At 44.1% G+C, this 16,928-nt stretch overlaps 2 protein-coding genes across 6 annotated transcripts; one reads left to right on the forward strand and one right to left on the reverse strand.

Annotated features, from left to right (window-relative positions):
- The first annotated feature begins 388 nt into the window (after positions 1-388).
- On the forward strand, positions 389-10,670 carry gng7 (guanine nucleotide binding protein (G protein), gamma 7). 5 transcript variants are annotated; one of them, XM_035168585.2, is made up of 4 exons: positions 413-541; positions 3,854-4,002; positions 5,219-5,334; positions 5,653-10,670. In XM_035168585.2, the coding sequence occupies exons 3-4, from the start codon at positions 5,254-5,256 to the stop codon at positions 5,776-5,778; spliced, it is 207 nt and encodes a 68-aa protein (XP_035024476.1). In that variant the 5' UTR covers positions 413-541; positions 3,854-4,002; positions 5,219-5,253; the 3' UTR covers positions 5,779-10,670. The 5 variants fall into 5 exon arrangements, with proteins under 5 accessions (XP_035024475.1, XP_035024476.1, XP_035024479.1 ...); XM_035168588.2 differs by lacking the exon at positions 413-541 and adding an exon at positions 548-811; XM_035168587.2 differs by lacking the exon at positions 413-541 and adding an exon at positions 886-1,124.
- Positions 10,671-12,569: 1,899 nt separating this feature from the next.
- Positions 12,570-15,117, reverse strand: LOC118115882 (growth arrest and DNA damage-inducible protein GADD45 beta). The gene is made up of 4 exons (XM_035167081.2): positions 14,980-15,117; positions 14,194-14,295; positions 13,807-14,014; positions 12,570-13,582 (listed from the first exon to the last, which is right to left on the reverse strand). Exons 1-4 carry the CDS (start codon positions 15,015-15,017, stop codon positions 13,478-13,480), a joined length of 453 nt encoding a protein of 150 aa, XP_035022972.1. The 5' UTR covers positions 15,018-15,117; the 3' UTR covers positions 12,570-13,477.
- Positions 15,118-16,928: the final 1,811 nt, after the last annotated feature.

Here is a 16,928-nt window from a genome sequence, read left to right on the forward strand (position 1 = left end):
TTTGTCAATTAAATGGCTGTAAATGGAAAAAAATATTATGCTAAATTCAACAGTAGCCTGTGTTGTGTTCACTTTAACCAACAGCTGCAATCTCAATAAAATAAATACGCTAAAAGTGTATATATACATGTATATATATAATCTGAAAACTTGCAGGCTGAGTCTTTATCAGCTCCAAACAAGGCACCAGGGGTCCTCAAGAAAAAACACATGATCTACTTTATCGCCTGCAATTGTTTCTGCCTCCATGAGGATATATTTGGCACATGTGCATATTCAAAATCCTAATGATTAGTTGGTGCTGGTGTTATGTGATGTTGGTCTGGGAGCCCCCGGGTTACAGCGGCTTGTCACCGGCTCGGTTGGATGAAGGGAGGGAGAGAGGGAGAGAGGGAGGCAGAGAGGGGGGGCAGAGGAGTGGACAGACACTGGTATCGGAGGGGGAGGCGTTTGGCTCGGTGAGGACGGGGAGCGAGCGAGCGGAGCGGGCGAGGAAGCAGCGGATCTGTCCCTTTAAATCACCAATACAGCGCAATCGGAGGTGAGTTTGGAGATATTCGGGTATTTTGTTTTTTTCCTCCCCCGTGTATAATAATCCTTACGCGTCCGTGCGCCTCTGCACACAAAAAAAACATCCCCCGTTCTCCCGACACCGAGGGCGGCTGCAGCAGCAGGAGAGAGAGAAGAGAGAAGAGAGAAGAGAGAAGAGAGAAGAGAGAAGAGAGAGAGAGAGAGGGGCTTCATCAGTGTCACGAATCCGGATTTCCCCAGCCCTTTGCCGGCAGAGAGGGTGGGGAGGACCGTGGACAGGGTCAGTGGAAGATTTCCTTCAGCTCGCCAGGACGCACGAACCACTGTATTCCCCCCCCCCCAAAAAGACAACAACCTCTGGATCTCGTGCGTTGAAGTAGAGGCCGTGTCAATTTGCGTAATAGCGGACCATAAAGGCACGCGCTCCCGTCTTGTGCCCACTGTCGCTGGAGGGGTTTACATACTGGGCTGCCTCCCTCCGAACATGTCACCACCCCGCTGCCATGCACGGCTAACAACAACCAGGGCCTTTTCTGTAACAGGGCTGAAACGCTGGTGCCCACAGGAGAAAACGTCTCAGGCTTTCTGATACAGTATGTGCACAAGGTCTGCGCGTCTGTGTGTGGTGTGTTTGTGTGTGTGTGTGTGTGTGTGTGTGTGTGTGTGTGTGTGTGTGTGTGTGTGTGTGTGTGTGTGTGTGTGTGTGTGTGTGTGTGTGGATAGCCATGGGAGAGAGAGGACATGCTGTTCTATCCATCAAAATGCCCGCATTGTGTTTTCACACGGCGGAGCAGCGAGCAGGGGCCTGTGGTGGAGGATGTGGCTCCGTGCTGCAGGCCCCGGCCCCGGCCGCGCTCCGGAGCTGCTGCTGCTGCTGCTGCTGGGATCGATAAGGGTTGATGCATGTTTGCGCGTCTTGAGAGCGGCCGTGCTGGGCTCGCGTGGCTGCAGGCTGCGTGGCTGGGGCCTGTCCAGCTCGGGTGATGTGTTTGGTCCAGGCCAAGACAAATGTCCATCTCAGTGCATGGGTCCCTGCCCCTGCTCTCTCTCTCTCTCTCTCTCTCTCTCTCTCTCTCTCTCTCTCTCTCTCTCTCTCTCTCTCTTTATATATATATATATATATATATTTATGGGTGTTTTCAATTTGGGGGTGTGAAGGAAACAAAGGCTGTGACTATGTGTGCTGGTTTTGTTAATGGTCCAGCTCCATTCTCCCAGCAAAGAAAGTTAGATCCAATCAACAGGCTGAGGCAATCCAAGCTAATAATATCTCTCTGTGTTCTCTCCACTTCTTAAAGGTGTTTCCACGTTTGTCGCTTTGGAAAAACGTGGAAACAGCAGAACCGTCTTTTGCTTTTGAACGTTCAACTTTCAGAAAACACACCGAAGAATCCCACGTGAAAGTTACAACAGGTTGTAAAAGGAGGAGGACGAGGAGGAGGGTGTGAGGAGAAGAGTCAGCTTGTTTCAACATCACCCTGGTGTGAGGGATTGGTGTCACTTTTATCCGTTCGCCTCAAAAGCTCCAGTCCTGTGTGTCCAAGTGTTTTTTGTGGTAAATGTAGAGGTTGTAGTGTGTGATGTTGTTGTGTCCTGCAGTTTAGCATTTCCTGTTTAGTGTCTATCTACAGTATGTAGATGTGGCACACGGGGTGATTTAGGGACACGGCTCAAATCCTGACAGATAAGGACCAGCATGCAATATGGTGTGATGGAAAAAGTGTGTGTGTGTGCGTGCGTGTGCGTGTGTGTGTTTGTGAGATAAACATATTTAGCTGCAGAAATCTATTGGCACATTCACAACACGGTCACTTACCTCCCATTAGGGGACAAAAGGCCTGTCCCACAAGGTAAACATGACCTCAGAGGATTTAAACCTGTCCTATTTATTCACTATTTGTCATAACCTCGGTCTTGCTCAGTGCTTCTGTGATATGGTTCAGTGGTCAGGTTCAAATTAGAGTAAATTTCCAATAGGGCATAATAAATATTATAATCTGATACCAAGTAATCCCAGGGCCAGAATCTGCAATAATAATAATAATAATAATACCTAAACCTTTTAAGATTTAAGTGGCTAATGTAGGGAGAGCTATGTGCCAGAATTTGTCTCACTGGGATTAGGATTTGGGCTCAGGATTAAGGTTGGGATTTGGATTAGTATCAGGGTTAGACTGGGGGCACAGCAGCAGACACTGATTTTCCTCACAAGTATAATAATAATGAATGAGTGTGTAGGGATGGCGAGAAAGAGAGAATTTCACCTGGTGCTAAAATGTAAGTCTTTTCAACCCTCACACACACACACACACACACACACACACACACACACACACACACACACACACACACACACACACACACACACACACACACACACACACACACACAGGCCCTAATTACAGGCATGAATCTCCGAGCTACTCCACAGTCGGAGTAATTAAAGCAGGTCTCGCTCTCCTCGGGAGAGAGGGCGACAGACAGAGAGACAGAGTGAGAGACTCAGTGGTAACACTCGGAGTGACGTGCGTGAAGAGCGAGGTGTTTTTTGATCGTATGTGGTGCTGGTGGGGAAACTTCCAGGCTGCGATGAGAGAAGTGTAACAGACAGAAAATACAACATTTACAGGGTTTTACCTGCTAAAGGTGAAAGATAACTTTTGAAAGGGGCTTGATTTGTGTCAATAATACAGTAATAATACCCACTATCTGATCAGTGAAGTGGGGGGGATGGAAAAGGTTGTGATGGTGGATATGATAAAGCCCAGGATCTTTATAAATAGTTTGTTTGTTGTTGTTTTTTAAACTTGACCTTTATAGTTTTTTTTGCTTTAGCATACAAGCACAAATATTTTCGAATTTGAACTTGAATTTGAACTTCTGAAGTTAATGTGCATTTTCCACTTCGTCATAAATTGTCGAGTTCTTCCATTTATGAGTAAAACATTTTCTCTCACTCCAAGCAGATATTTTTCTCAATGGTAAAAACCTGTCTCTTTATTTATAGTAGTTAGTAGTTGGTAGACAGTTTGAAATCTTTCTCATTGAAGCCTGTTTTTTTAATTCTTAGAAAGAATAACAGTTTATTTAATTCTCAATTTCATGTTCAAATTCAAATGTTATGTCTCCAGGCAAACCTCTACCACTCTTTACTAAAACAAAAATCTACCCATACAGTTTTGGGCTTGAAAAATGTGGAGATCCCCGGGTTTACGCACAAATGCTTATGGAAACTATTTTAAGTGTATAAATAAATATGAATTTGCTTTATCTTAGTTCCACAATCGCCTGCTCATGTCCCCTGTTCTCCTTCTACTTCCAGAGTCAAGCCGATGTGAGCTCAGCCCTGCGCCCGGCTCTGTCGTTTTGACTCAGCAACTGTTTTACGGCCGCCCCCCCACCCCACCCCACCCCACCCCACCCCCACATCAGTGTCCAGAGAGAGAGTCCTGTCTGTGCACCATCACCCAGGTAGCACACTCACTCTGTTCCCACAGCACTCGGTCTGAAGAACATCTGTGAGCTCACTGGAGTTCCACTGAAATAAGTCTTCTTGCGAAATAACAAAGTGAACTCACAAATCTTGGAAACATTGAACGAGGGTTTATTTGAAGGATTTTACCCAAAAGTCACATTTGTGTGTGATATTCTGCATAAATTCGGAATATTGATCCAACATATTTTGACAAGCAACGCCCCATTCTTAGTTATACTGTGCACAGTATCTCCACAAACTGTATTTTCATCAGGAAACTGCCATATTTCTATATTTTCTTGATTATTAGTGTCTTGCACCACCATGTTTTCACCTCAGGGTGGTGCTATAAATCTACAGCTGAGGCCACACTGTCCTCTGAATGCAGGCAAAATGACTCACGTGCTAATTCACTTTAAATCAGTGCAACACCAATGCAGATTAATCACAGTTTAATTATTGTCTTACTAAACAATTGTACCAATATTAAGATGTGAATTTGCATAAGATTATTAGTGAGGTGTCAAAAATATACTTTCTTTTGTTTTCAATCTGCCACCAACAGTGATGCAAAAGTGAAAATGAAAGAAATGGCCTCTGTGCGAGTGCTTCGTGATTTATTGTTTTATTTTATCATTAACACTGATGCATGAATGGCCTCATTTTAATGTTATCTATCAGGGCAAAGCTCGTTTTAAGCACTGTTAAGTTCAGTGGTTCCCACAGTAAGATGATGTCCAGAAGTCTTTTATAGTCTTTTAAATTTAAACATGACCAGAGGGTTGCATGTTTTAGCCATGATTATTGCAAAAATACAAAAATAGTGGTTAATTTAAAAATAAAATCATTCAAATAAAACAGCCCTCAGTTTTGCTCTGCTGTTAAAGTAAAGTGAAACCAGTTTCATTGACTAAAGTGCAGGTTCCTTGACTCCTACTTGAGATTCTCAGGCTTTTTCCAGCCGACACATGAGGATTCGAATGTTGTATTTGATACATTAGTTTAAATAGAGTGTGTTTATTCATAATCCTAATTTAGAGGACAATGTGATCCTGTTTTAAGACAAATCTGTACATACTGTCAATGCAGATATTCAAAGGGGCTGGTTGCAGTTAGACTACCTAAGGCGTGCCAGCATATTTGATGATAATCATTTATCACAATCATGCATAGTGAACATTTTTTGGACATCTCCCTCTTGCTCTCTTTCAGTTTCCTCCTGTGCTGGTCAACTCTGATGGATCAGTATGTCTACTTCTAATAATATCGCCCAGGCCAGGAAACTGGTGGAACAGCTGAGGATTGAGGCAGGGATCGAACGCATCAAGGTAGGACGGCAGTTTACTGCCATGTGTGTGTGTGTGTGTGTGTGTGTGTGTGTGTGTGTGTGTGTGTGTGTGTGTGTGTGTGTGTGTGTGTGTGTGTGTGTGTGTGTTTGTTTGTGTGTATTCATCCATCAATATCTGACCATATACTCTCTTTACCTCCTTTATCATCCCCCTTTCTCTTCCTTGTTGGTCCTGCTCCTTATGCTCCTCCTTTCTTTTTCCCATACTTGTCCTATCCTTATCTACATCTCCTCCCGTTTAAATCACTCACCCTCTTTTCTCCCTTCCCCTCCCCTCCCCTCCCCCTTCTCCCATCAGGTGTCTAAAGCAGCAGCAGACCTAATGAGCTACTGTGAGCAGCACGCTCGTAGCGACCCTCTGCTGGTCGGGGTTCCCACCTCCGAAAACCCGTTCAAGGACAAGAAACCCTGCATCATCCTATAGCTGCGTTCTACTCCTCCTGCCCACACACACACACACACTCACAGAAAAACGCACATAGACACACACAAACAAACATACACTCAGTACCGTAAATTGACCCCCAGACGCACACATGCAAACACACAACTTCAAGCACCTTATTTTAGGGGGCTATATCTAGAAACCACACGCACGCACACACACACACACACACACACACACACACACACACACTCCCAAAAGAGCCACTCTGGAAAAGCGCCATACCCCAGAGCCACAGCTCAGGGGCAGGTATCATGTGCACCCAGTGGCCGACATCAGTATATCACTGAGTATGATCCAAGGTGCTTTGGTAATATTCATACATGCTGGTAAATTAACTACAAGTGTCATATTAACTTGAAAAGGGATTTGGACATTATTAACTAACAGAAAAGTGGGATTTTTCTTTATTTTGGTTTGTGTGTGAGGGGTTGGGTGAAGGACGGACAGCTGAGCCATAGGCCGGGAGTGGGAGGATGCATGTGGGCTACAGACACGGGCGGTAGGTGCTTCTTCCAACCGAGCCAAACACGTCCTGGTGTCCCGCTAACAGGCTTAAAAGTTATTTTTATGTGAGAGTTCAAAGGGTCCGAGAGCTTTGTCCCGGTGCAAAATCATAGCAGGGCCTTTTTGGAGCAAGTGGCCAAAGGCTTTTCCTTTATCGGACTATAGCATGTTCCCACTCAAACCGGCATCACCAGACCTTCTCTGCCTGTGGCCTCACTGCGGCCGTCTTCAGCCTTTGGCCAAACCTCCCAGCTGTGCCAACCTGTGCGGAGAGTCCTCTCTATAGATGCCGATCTGCCGTCACTGATTCCGCCGCAGTTTGTTATGGTGGCTGAAATCAACGTCTAACCCGACCTCAGATCTGCACCTATGAGGTGAACACAGCTGGACACAGAACTCAAGCTATTAACCCCGGACGTTTACTGCATTTTTCTTATCAAAAGATACTTGTTTGTGAACTCAATGTACATTTTGATATTTTTCGTTGAAGCGTTACTTAACAGACGATACTGTACTTTTGGGGTTTTTTAATGTTTGCTTTGTGTTGCCCCTGGTTGATCAGGTTTCTTTTTTTCCCAGCTAGTGTTAATGAAACGGGAGGAGATCTGATCGAAAACCGAGGGTACAAACCTAACCAGATACCTGCTATAGCAGCTTCAAGGTTTCTATTGTACATCAAGCCTCCCTGTGCTTTAACCCGAGAGAGGGCGAGGTCGCAGTTTGACCCTACCCGAGAGACGGCTGGGGGAGAAACCCCAGACTTAAAAAAACTAGAAATGAAGCTGTCCCCAAAAGTTAAAAAAAATGAAGCTTTCTGTTTCTTACCTTCTCCGCTCATGTTCTTTTTACTCGTAGCGTCAAAAGGTCGAAATGAAGAGAAATCATTGGATTGTGCAAAGCTGGAGGAGTTTGTTTTATTTGCCTCTACAGTCGAGAAGGGAATCTTGTTTTAGTGCAAAAATAATTCTGCCTCTAAATCAGATAAAATGCTCGGCTTTATCAGTTTTCAAAGTTTCCAGTCTCCTCCAGTGTAACAGCTCACTTTAACGTGAGCTAACACTCGGTTTCCTCTTCTCTCCGCTCCTCCACGATTCTCCTCCTTTCTGAAAAACCAAACTTGATTGTAAAAACTGAAGATGACGTGGGGGGAACAATGAACTTAAGAGAAACAAACTAAGTGTATAAACTTTCTTTCAGACATGTGCAGAAGTGATAAGTTGAAGAGTAGCTGTTTTGGGTTTTCTTTTTTTGAGTTTTCTTCTCTCTGTGGAGTCCATGGAACCTGGTCAGTTGAGTATTACCCTGTACAGTGTTTGTAAGATACAAAATCTAAACACAGAATCCCCCTGTGGATGTTTGGATTTTTTAGTACTACTTATTCTGTTCTGTCGGTCAGGATCATGTCTGTCATCTTTTATTTATTTTCACTTTTCTGTTAATCTGGTTTTAGAGGCTTGTGATAGCGTTTTTTAACGACAGATGCAAATACAACCAACACAATGAGGATGAATAATTTAAAACAGAAATGCGAGTCGTGTTTGGTTTAGGATTTTACTCTGTTAGAGGATGAATCGACTCATTCGAGATGCAAAAACCAACCTCCTGATCCGTCCTCTAACACCGGAGCAGCCCACGGGTTTTATTCTTCTCCAGTGTTGATTTTGGTGGGCGACAGACGACGAGGACAACACACACATCCACACACACGCACACCTACACTCTCCCACATTTGCTTTTTAGACTCGAAGGATGAATGTCAGAGGTCAAAAGTTGGAGCCGTAAGGACTGAGCATAGAGGGCTGGTTTTGACGGTTAATCGCTGAAAGAAGAAAGCTTTGTGCCATCATATTTACACTTTAGCATTTAGCTCAAGGCTTTTGTGAGGAGTTGCGTACAGTGACAGAGCAGGGTGGGGTCACTTGTACAGGACTTAACACCACTGACGTACTGTCACGGGGGGGGTTGAGCCCACTGCTCTGTTCGCTAATGACTAGGTCAATACGGCCCACCTGTTAGGCTGAGGTCTGGGAGTTTGGAGTTGGAGGTGGTGAGAGCTGGGCAGTTTGTGTGTGAATGGCTCCACACCTGCTTATCGATGAGCGTGTGCCTGAGTGTTGAAGGCCACTGGAGGAAACCCTGCTAAAAAATATACTCCTTAAAAAGTAATATTGTGTTGCATCTGAGGTGTTATTGCGCTCCATGTTTTCCGACTTCTTTTTGACAGAAAATGCAGAATAATCTGAAAAATTTGTTCCCAAGCAGGAAAATTCACGTGAACACCATGTCGAGTCGGAATAACAACTGGGTACACGAGTTGCTGCTCATCACTTCTAAACCAATTAACATAATCAATCTAACCCCTCTTTAGCCAATACAGACATTTGTATGATTAATGTGCATATGTTCAAAATTATCTATATGCCCATCACATCCGATCCTTTTTCTTTGCTCTTCGTTATACTAAGTTAATGAATGCACAGTGGTACCACTCATGTCTGCTGCGTAACTATCAAGCTATTGCCAGCCTTGAGGTAGCTTAGCTCTGCATAGGCTGACCATCTCTAAACCTCAAATATTTACACATCATTTTATTATTTATTCACAGTTTTGAACTATACAGGTGCTTGAAGGTTGATTTCCTCACCTGTAAACACAGTAGCTGTAGATGTTTCCCCTTTGTTCAGTCTTTAACAAGCTAACAAGCTGTAGCTTCATTTTTAACGTAGATCATGCGAGTGGTGTTCATTTTCTCATCTAACTACCAGCAAGAAAGTATATATTCCCCCTAAATATCATACATTTCACTATCCTGATGAAACAATGTTAAAACACTAATTAGTTTGCCTGATACAAAGCCCTGCTTCATCTTTCCTTTGCGTCTGGTCCTGACAAAGAGCAGAGATAGTAGGAGCTGGAGAAAGGCCACAGTGAGGGTAGATATCGAGGGGGTGTTTGGATGTATACATGTGTGTGGGTGGGGTGTTGGTCAGATGTTAGCTTTTGGTAGCTGAAAACGATGATGTGGCAGAGCAGTCGGCAGAGAGGAGAAAATAGAGGTGTGTGTGTGTGTGTGTATGTGTGTGTAGGAGAGACACAGTGTTTATGAACACAAGGGGCCTCTGGAGTGATGCTGTACCTCAGTCCTGCCATTCCAGGTCATGGTGACTCTGACCGGAGACGAGGTCATGTGACAAGCAGCACGTATGGCCTCCCCCTCCAGGCCAGTGTTCACATTTTAGGGAAGCATAACCGTAATTATTCAGTTTAGGGTTAGGAAGCTATTTTTGATGAGATGACCACTGATAATAGTCACAAAGCTGTGAAATTCAATGATTTGAAGACTTCCCTTTTCAGACTAGTTATCCCAGGGTCTTATGCTAAGCTAAGCTAGCTGTCTGCGGACTCTAGCTTTATATTTAGCAAACAAACGTGTCTGTGTCTCATGTCTTTCTTTTGCCAAGCAAGCAAACCAGCGTGTTTCTCGAAATACCAAATTGTCCCTTATAATTACATGAATATATTTTATCTATATGTGTGGAGATAAACGAAGAGGAAAACTACAAGGAACCAACTGAGGAATGATGAAAACTGCACAAACAGCTCCTTACCCTAACCTTTACCATCACAACTAAACGCCTAACCCTAACCTAATTCTAACCCCAACCCTAAAAACAAGTCTTAACCCTCAAACAAGCATTTGAATTTGGTATTGAACCAAAATTGGCCCTCATAACTACAGATAGATATCCACATACACACAAACATACACACATACACTGGTGTTGTCCTGATGGTGACTGACAGATACGGTTTTATTTTGTCATCGTTGTTCATTTCAGTCATTCCATAGCTGGTTGGGCTTACAATCAGAGACAGCCGTCCCCCATCGCTGGTTCGGCTGACAGTTTGTCTGATTGGTTGGTTGTTAGTTTGCCTTATAGTGGCGTATATTGTGTTAATGCTGGTGTTGGGGTTATCAGATCCACAGAATGAACAGTCTTAAAGTACATCACGTGGCTCCAGATGGAAATCCACAGCGAGCCCGGTGAAATTCATGTCTGCTCGGGTGGGGAGAGCTGCGGCTCCTCGCCGGTGGACTTTCATATCAAACATCAGTGAAGCGGCTCTGAGCCCTTTTCCGAGACTCATGTTTTGTGTTCTGATCTCCTGTGTATGCATACGGTATATGTAACTTTTTTGCCTTGATTGATTATGAAGAAAATATATCTATTTTTTGTAACTGTTCTCTGATGTGCCATAACTCATGTTTTCTTGCACACTGTTAATATTTTGTGGATATTGCTGTTAAAAAAGATGATATTGAGAAGTAGATAACATTAATAAAAAGATGATATAATAACTTGTCCCCTTGTGTGTGTTTTATTTGACGCTGATGTCAATCTGCCGGCTGGTTGGTCCAGACTGAAACATCTCAACAGCTATTGGATGGATTCCTACGAAATTTCTGTACAAACATTCATGGTCCCCAGATTTAAAATCCATAGACTTTGTTTAAAGATGGACGACATGACAGATCCCCAAAAGTGAAGCCAAAACGTCTGGATCGCCCCCTGATGGCTGGCTGCAGTATAGGTCATCACTCCTCCTTCTCAGTGTTAGTGGATGGGACTTGGACCAAATTAAATAGTCAAAGCACAGGTTCTTATAACACTGATGTATGTTCAAGTGTTTATTTTTAATACTGCGCGGACAATGACATCAAAACCACAAGATGGCAGCACCCATATCCAGATATTCTGGCTTCATTTTTGTTCAACGGGATGAAGTGAACACGTGTCGTCCATCTTTATTTACAGTCTATGCTTATATCTATTGACTGTGGAAATCACACTACTTCAGGTGCATTTATCCTGTGATAAATTGGCACAAAATTTGGTACAGACATCTGGGATGTTCAAGGTTCCCAGACAATGCATCATTCTTTCTTTCATGAGCCCCCTACTTTTTGTCTAGCGCCACCATGAGGTTTGGGTTTTAACTTTTCATTCGGCACAAGGATCATGTCCAATACTTCGGTGTTTGAGCCTCAGTTTTACTTCCCTACTTCAGTTTTACTTCCAATGCAAATACCATAGTGGGCAAACCAATTTAGGAGAACATTGCACATATTATCTTCCATCAGCATGTGAGCTGCTTTGCTTAAGTGCAACATGTCAGAGCCACATGAATCCCTGCAGACTCTTTAGACTTGTTAATTATTAGCTGCATTTTATTGAGTTTCTGTTTTCTTTTCTTGAACTCTCTAAGTTACAGGGTACGGCTTTCTCACACCGATTGCAAAGACAGAAATGTGCAAGCACACGTGAATACATGTGCGTGTGCAGTACACTGGACACAGTAACAAAGAACACAAGGTAAATCCTCCCCTGTTGTGTCATTTCGTAGAAATGCTATTGTTGCAAGTCCTCTGTCTTGGGCCATGTGTGTGTGAGTGTGCTCTTTGAAACTGTGCTCCAGCAGTCACGAGTCTCTTCCAACTTTCAAACCACACTTCCCCCATGTCCCCTCTGCAAGTCAGAGCCAATAAGATTTAAGGTGGGTGCGCTACAGCCAATCAGAAGTCACTTCCTTGCTCGGCTGCTCGTAAACAAATGGGAGGCCCATGTGCCGGAGTGTTCCCTCTCTCCTCTGCTCTGCATGTCAGGGCTGTGAGCAGACATGTGAGAGTGGGGGGAGAGCAAAACAGAGCTGAGGACAAACTACTTGTTCCTCGTTGCAGAACACATCCTGCTACCTGAACATGATAATGTGGCTCGGGTGGAGTAACATCAGAGAATCATTTGTAGAGGCCTTGGCTGGCAGCAATTTGGAACTTACATCTGAAGGTTTAGCAAAATCATGAGTACACATTAAACTGCAAATTGCTTTCATCGAGTCTTGAGTTTCGACAGGTAACTTGAATTTTTTCCCAGCAACCCCCCACCTCACAACCCACCCACACACACACTTCTTGACTTGTAGGGGCTGTGGTTCTGCTCCAGCTTGTTTTTCCTCTTCATCCCAACACAATGAGTTTCTGTCTCCACCCTGGTTTCTCTCTGCAACGGACTTACGCTTGCGGCAATAGAAAAGCGTGACAACACAACACGAGCCGCACCGATGACTAAGTCTTTGTCCCGACTGCGCATGCTTTTTTTTTTTTCCATGACTTAAACTCAAATGTAAACTGTAGTCGTGTGACGCGGCTGCTTCCATGACGCACGTGTGATGGTTGTTCTTTAAATGACCACTGAGCAGAAAGCTTTTGATGAAGCAATAATCATTTATTGACTTAGTTAACAGAGCACAAAATCAGATAATAAATACCTTCTCAAACACCTGATACAATCAATAAATTAACAGTGTGTTCACTTAATGTTTGTTTGACAGCATTTTATCAAAAAGGTGTTATTCTTGAAGGCACAGCAATATTATTCTCTAACAATTTCAGACAACACAGTTCAATCGGTGTCCTCCTCTGACCAGAGAGTACAATTATTTTCTTCGGCCCTGCGATGCCGATAAATCCTGTGTGAGTTCAACTTCCAACATCGTTTTCATTTCAGTTTCCATGGTGACGATTCCTCCGCAGGTTCAGCAGCTCATTTTCAAGAAACGCACGCCTAGTCTTTCTCTAAAGAAAGACTTCAGCATTGTACACGCATACCACACATTCTCTCTCTCTCACACACACACCTTTCCTCCAAGGACCTCTCCCGTGTCAGATCACAGGAATGTTGGGCATAGTTCACCACTGCAGCATTCCTGTCCAGTCCATAGAAACACACACATCTCCCAGGAACTAGTCGGGGTGTGGAAGTCTTGTTTTCGAAGCTACTACACCTCGATTACCGTCACACCCCATAAACATTGTGAGCAGCCAAACAGAAGCATGACAAATGAGCTTAGATTGTGTTTAACTGACAACGTGATCTTTCCTGTCTGTATCTTTTGCACAAAACCAATCATAGAAACCAGTCTCCACTCCCGACTGCGTCACTACAGTCGCTGAAAGGGAGTCCTTCATCCCCGCTCGTCATCGGTCAGGACGGCCCGTCACAGACCCCTCCAGGACATCCCTGCTTGACGGGACATCCGATCCGTCAGTTCATCCCCATCCGAACCCAGAAAGAGCTCATGTTTGTAGGTGTGTTTTGGGGCCGCAGACCCCTCAACGTTCTTGCAGGACCAGTTCGGGAACCCACTGGTTGTGGCGTCGGCTCTCCAGGCAGTAGGTCCCCACCTCTTGTAGCCTGCAGTGGTCAGCCTGGGGGTTCTGCATGGGAAACAAACAAGACGTCAAATTCATGGTCATTACAGAAATCGATTTAAATCACGAGGAAATGACCGGTATATAGTTGATAAATGTTCCAGAATGTGCAACAACAGATTATACCAGGAGTACAAAGCAACATTTTTAGCCACTTCATGAACACTGCTAGTAATAACACATTCCCACTCTCTGTTACATAAGAGCTAAGTGGTGCTGAGTCAACGCACCGTCACCAGCATGCAGTGAAGGTCTTCCTGGTTTCTGTTGGCATCCATCGATCCGATCAGCTGCTGGAGCCGCTGAAAGCCGGAGACTCGCAGGATGGTGATGCCGCTGTCGCAGCAAAACGACTGCAGCAGGGTGAAGTGGATCTGCAGCGCCACGTCGTCTTCATCGTCGGCTGCCAGGACGCACAGCACCACACTGTCTGGATCCCTGAGGAGGAGAGAGACAATGAGAAAATGATGAGTGCTAAGGCAGAAACTTGCGCTCACGTGCCAGGGACTGTTGGGTTGGGCAAAGTTAATAACTGAAGAGAAAGAGAACAGCACATCCAGTGCCCGTGTGTTCTGAAAATTACAGGTGTAAAGCCAAAGTAAATAATTCCAACTCACGCAGTAAAAAGTTTTGCAGATTCGTAGATGCCGATGGTGAGGCAGTCTTGTTTCTGAGCCGTTACCAGCAGCTCCTCCAGAGCCAGACCCGCAGACTGCATCCTGAGGGGGAGAGGACGGAACAAACAAGAAGAATCAAAACACAGGATCATGGACACAAAGCTGCTGCAGAAGCTTGTTTTCAAAATTAATCCATGGAAGCATCAATTGAATTCACAGCTGCACGTGAAGTTCATGTTACATGTTGATGACTGTGATAAAATAAAGATGATAATGTCAATTTATGATTCAGATTCAGGGTCCAGATAAAAACACAACATAGATTCAACTACATACAAAAGCCCAAAGGAGAAAAACAATATATTAACATATACATATTAATATAATATTAGTAGTGCTAAACTTTATAATTGATAAAAACCAAGATGTTTTTACTGAGCCTGCAAATAAATGTAAAGACATGAAGTATCAGTTGTGTGGGTCCACACATGAGACTTTACTGCAGACGGTGCAACATGCATGGACAGAAGTGTGCAAACAGAGCTTCAGAATGACATCGGGGGGGGTTTTAACGACGTTTCTAACTTTTAAATAACTTCATGCATCAGTTGTTGAAGTTGTAATGTGCCTCGGTGTTGTCAAACATGTATGGTTTAAAAGGTCAAGGGAGGTTTCGGGTTGCAAATCTGTGCACTGCAGAAACACACAGTGCTAAATACACACAGTATCCACACTTATCATCAGTGACTCTGACAGTAAGAGCAGACACTCATCAGGAAACCTCACCTGTTCTCGGTGGAGTCAAAGCTCTCGCCTGGAATCATGCTTCAAAAATCAAAGTAATTAATCCCACTGCGTAGAAAGCGTGATAGTCCGATTCCGTGGATCCGTGGATCCCTGAGTGTGCGTGTGTGAGCTCCGGAGCGCGTGCAGCAGTTTGTTGTGGCAACGTTGCGAAACTCTTTTTATACCAGGGCTGAGAAGAGGGCGGGGCCTAAACGCTGCAAATGCAAAAACTAAATAATAAATAAATAAATAAAAATTAATCCAGCGTATCTCCTGTTTGTTTGGTTACATATCAGCGGGGACTTTTTTTACGCAACGCTGCTTCGGTGGTTGTGGTTCCTGTGTCACATAACAACGCGTGAAATCTGGTGATTATCAATGAAATTAATCGATTTACATCATCTGATATTAAAAAATAATCCGCTCGAATGCGTTAGAAACTGTTGTGCAACATGATCCTCACGTTTTCATAACGTTGCGTTTCCATAACTGAGGAGGACTGCGTTCATTATGAGACTGTGACTGACATCTGGTGGCCGACTGAGGGAAGGTAAGAAGGTAGGTAGGTAGGTAGGTAGGTAGGTAGGTAGGTAGGTAGGTAGGTAGGTAGGTAGGTAGGTAGGTAGATAAGTAAACTCCTACCTGGATGAATTTCCTGAGAGTGGGAGTTTGAGACCTTTTTAAAACACGATGTTCAAAATAAAACAGGTTCAGGTCAAACTAAATGTTTAGAATTTTGTATAAAATCCATTCTCTCAGGCCATCACTGCTTCCTCCTCCAGCTCCTGCTTCCTCCTCTCTGCTGCAGCAGGTGCCGTGCAGCTCAGTCCTAAATGAGATCAGGCGACAGTCGAGGGTTTTCTACCTGTTCAGCCTGAACAGGTCTCGAGTTCCCTTCACGGGACGTTTAGAGTTGCCGTCCTGCAGATTGATGACATGTCATCCAGTGAGTTGTGATGCTTTTTGGTGAATGTGGGTTGACAGAATGCTCCTGTAAACCTCTGAATTCATCCTGTTGTCTCCGTCAGCAGATAAATCAACGGTAAGAGCCAGTGTGATCAAACCGTAACAGAACCATTACCACCACGATAGATGAGGTGGTGGACTTGGGTCATTTGTTCTCTACACTCCTCTCCCCATCATGTTGTTTTTGTGGTTATTTCATCATTAGCTGCAGCCTGACCTTTCTTCTTTTGAGCTGTTTTTTTTTTAACCTTGTGGTGCATCCTCTTCTTATCTTCTCTTATCTCGTTGACGAGGAAACACATCTGCCTACGACGTGGAGAGTATTTGTGGCTTACGGTGATTTTCCACTCATCATTAAATAAGACTTTATAAGGCTCTGCAGTCTTGATTGTTATTTTCTAGTTGTCCTGTGAGCACCATCATTTTTTGTGAAGTGTTCACCCACTCTCCATTTGTTTGTTTGGTTTGTTTCTCAGTAGGAAGCCATGAATCGTGGTGGAGGGACGAGACATGGGCCAAGAAAGAAGTCAGTAACTTTTGGCACAGATGTGGACAAAGGAGAGGATACAGGAATTTTTTTTCACGTACTTAAACATGGTGTTATTTATTTATTTACATTTTCACAAATTTCCCTGGGGATAATTCATGGATCAGGTATATTTAGGTATGTCAATGATAGTGTTCAGTTTAGTGCAGCTTGCCTGAATTTAAGGGGACTGTCGGGCCGAGGAGGAGATGGCCAGTCTACCAGTGCCAATTTAGCTTTACCCAGTTGTTTATTTTGGCAAACCGACTACTCTCCATAAATTGCAGTTATAGTTTGTTGGAACTTACGCAAAATAAAAAACCACAGTGGATGTGAATGGGGCGGCATGGTGGTAAAGTGTTCAGCCCCCGAAGGCCAGCAGAGGGCTTTCTGTGTGGAGTTTGCATGTTCTTCCCTTGTCCCGTGTGTGATAGCATGTGGCACCATCCAAGGTCAA

This window comes from Hippoglossus stenolepis, chromosome 10, assembly GCF_022539355.2.
Source record: "Hippoglossus stenolepis isolate QCI-W04-F060 chromosome 10, HSTE1.2, whole genome shotgun sequence".
NCBI classification, from domain to species: Eukaryota; Metazoa; Chordata; class Actinopteri; order Pleuronectiformes; family Pleuronectidae; genus Hippoglossus; species Hippoglossus stenolepis.

Bases quoted from the DNA above. Each gene is read 5' to 3' on its own strand.
- gng7 (XM_035168584.2), top strand. From the start codon at position 5,254: ATGTCTACTTCTAATAATATCGCCCAGGCCAGGAAACTGGTGGAACAG. The intron at 5,335-5,652 runs GTAGGACGGCAG...TTCTCCCATCAG, and splicing joins CAGGGATCGAACGCATCAAG to GTGTCTAAAGCAGCAGCAGA.
- LOC118115882 (XM_035167081.2), bottom strand. From the start codon at position 15,017: ATGATTCCAGGCGAGAGCTTTGACTCCACCGAGAACAG. The intron at 14,296-14,979 runs GTGAGGTTTCCT...TCTCCCCCTCAG, and splicing joins TTTGACTCCACCGAGAACAG to GATGCAGTCTGCGGGTCTGG. The intron at 13,583-13,806 runs GTGCGTTGACTC...TTTCCCATGCAG, and splicing joins TTCACTGCATGCTGGTGACG to AACCCCCAGGCTGACCACTG.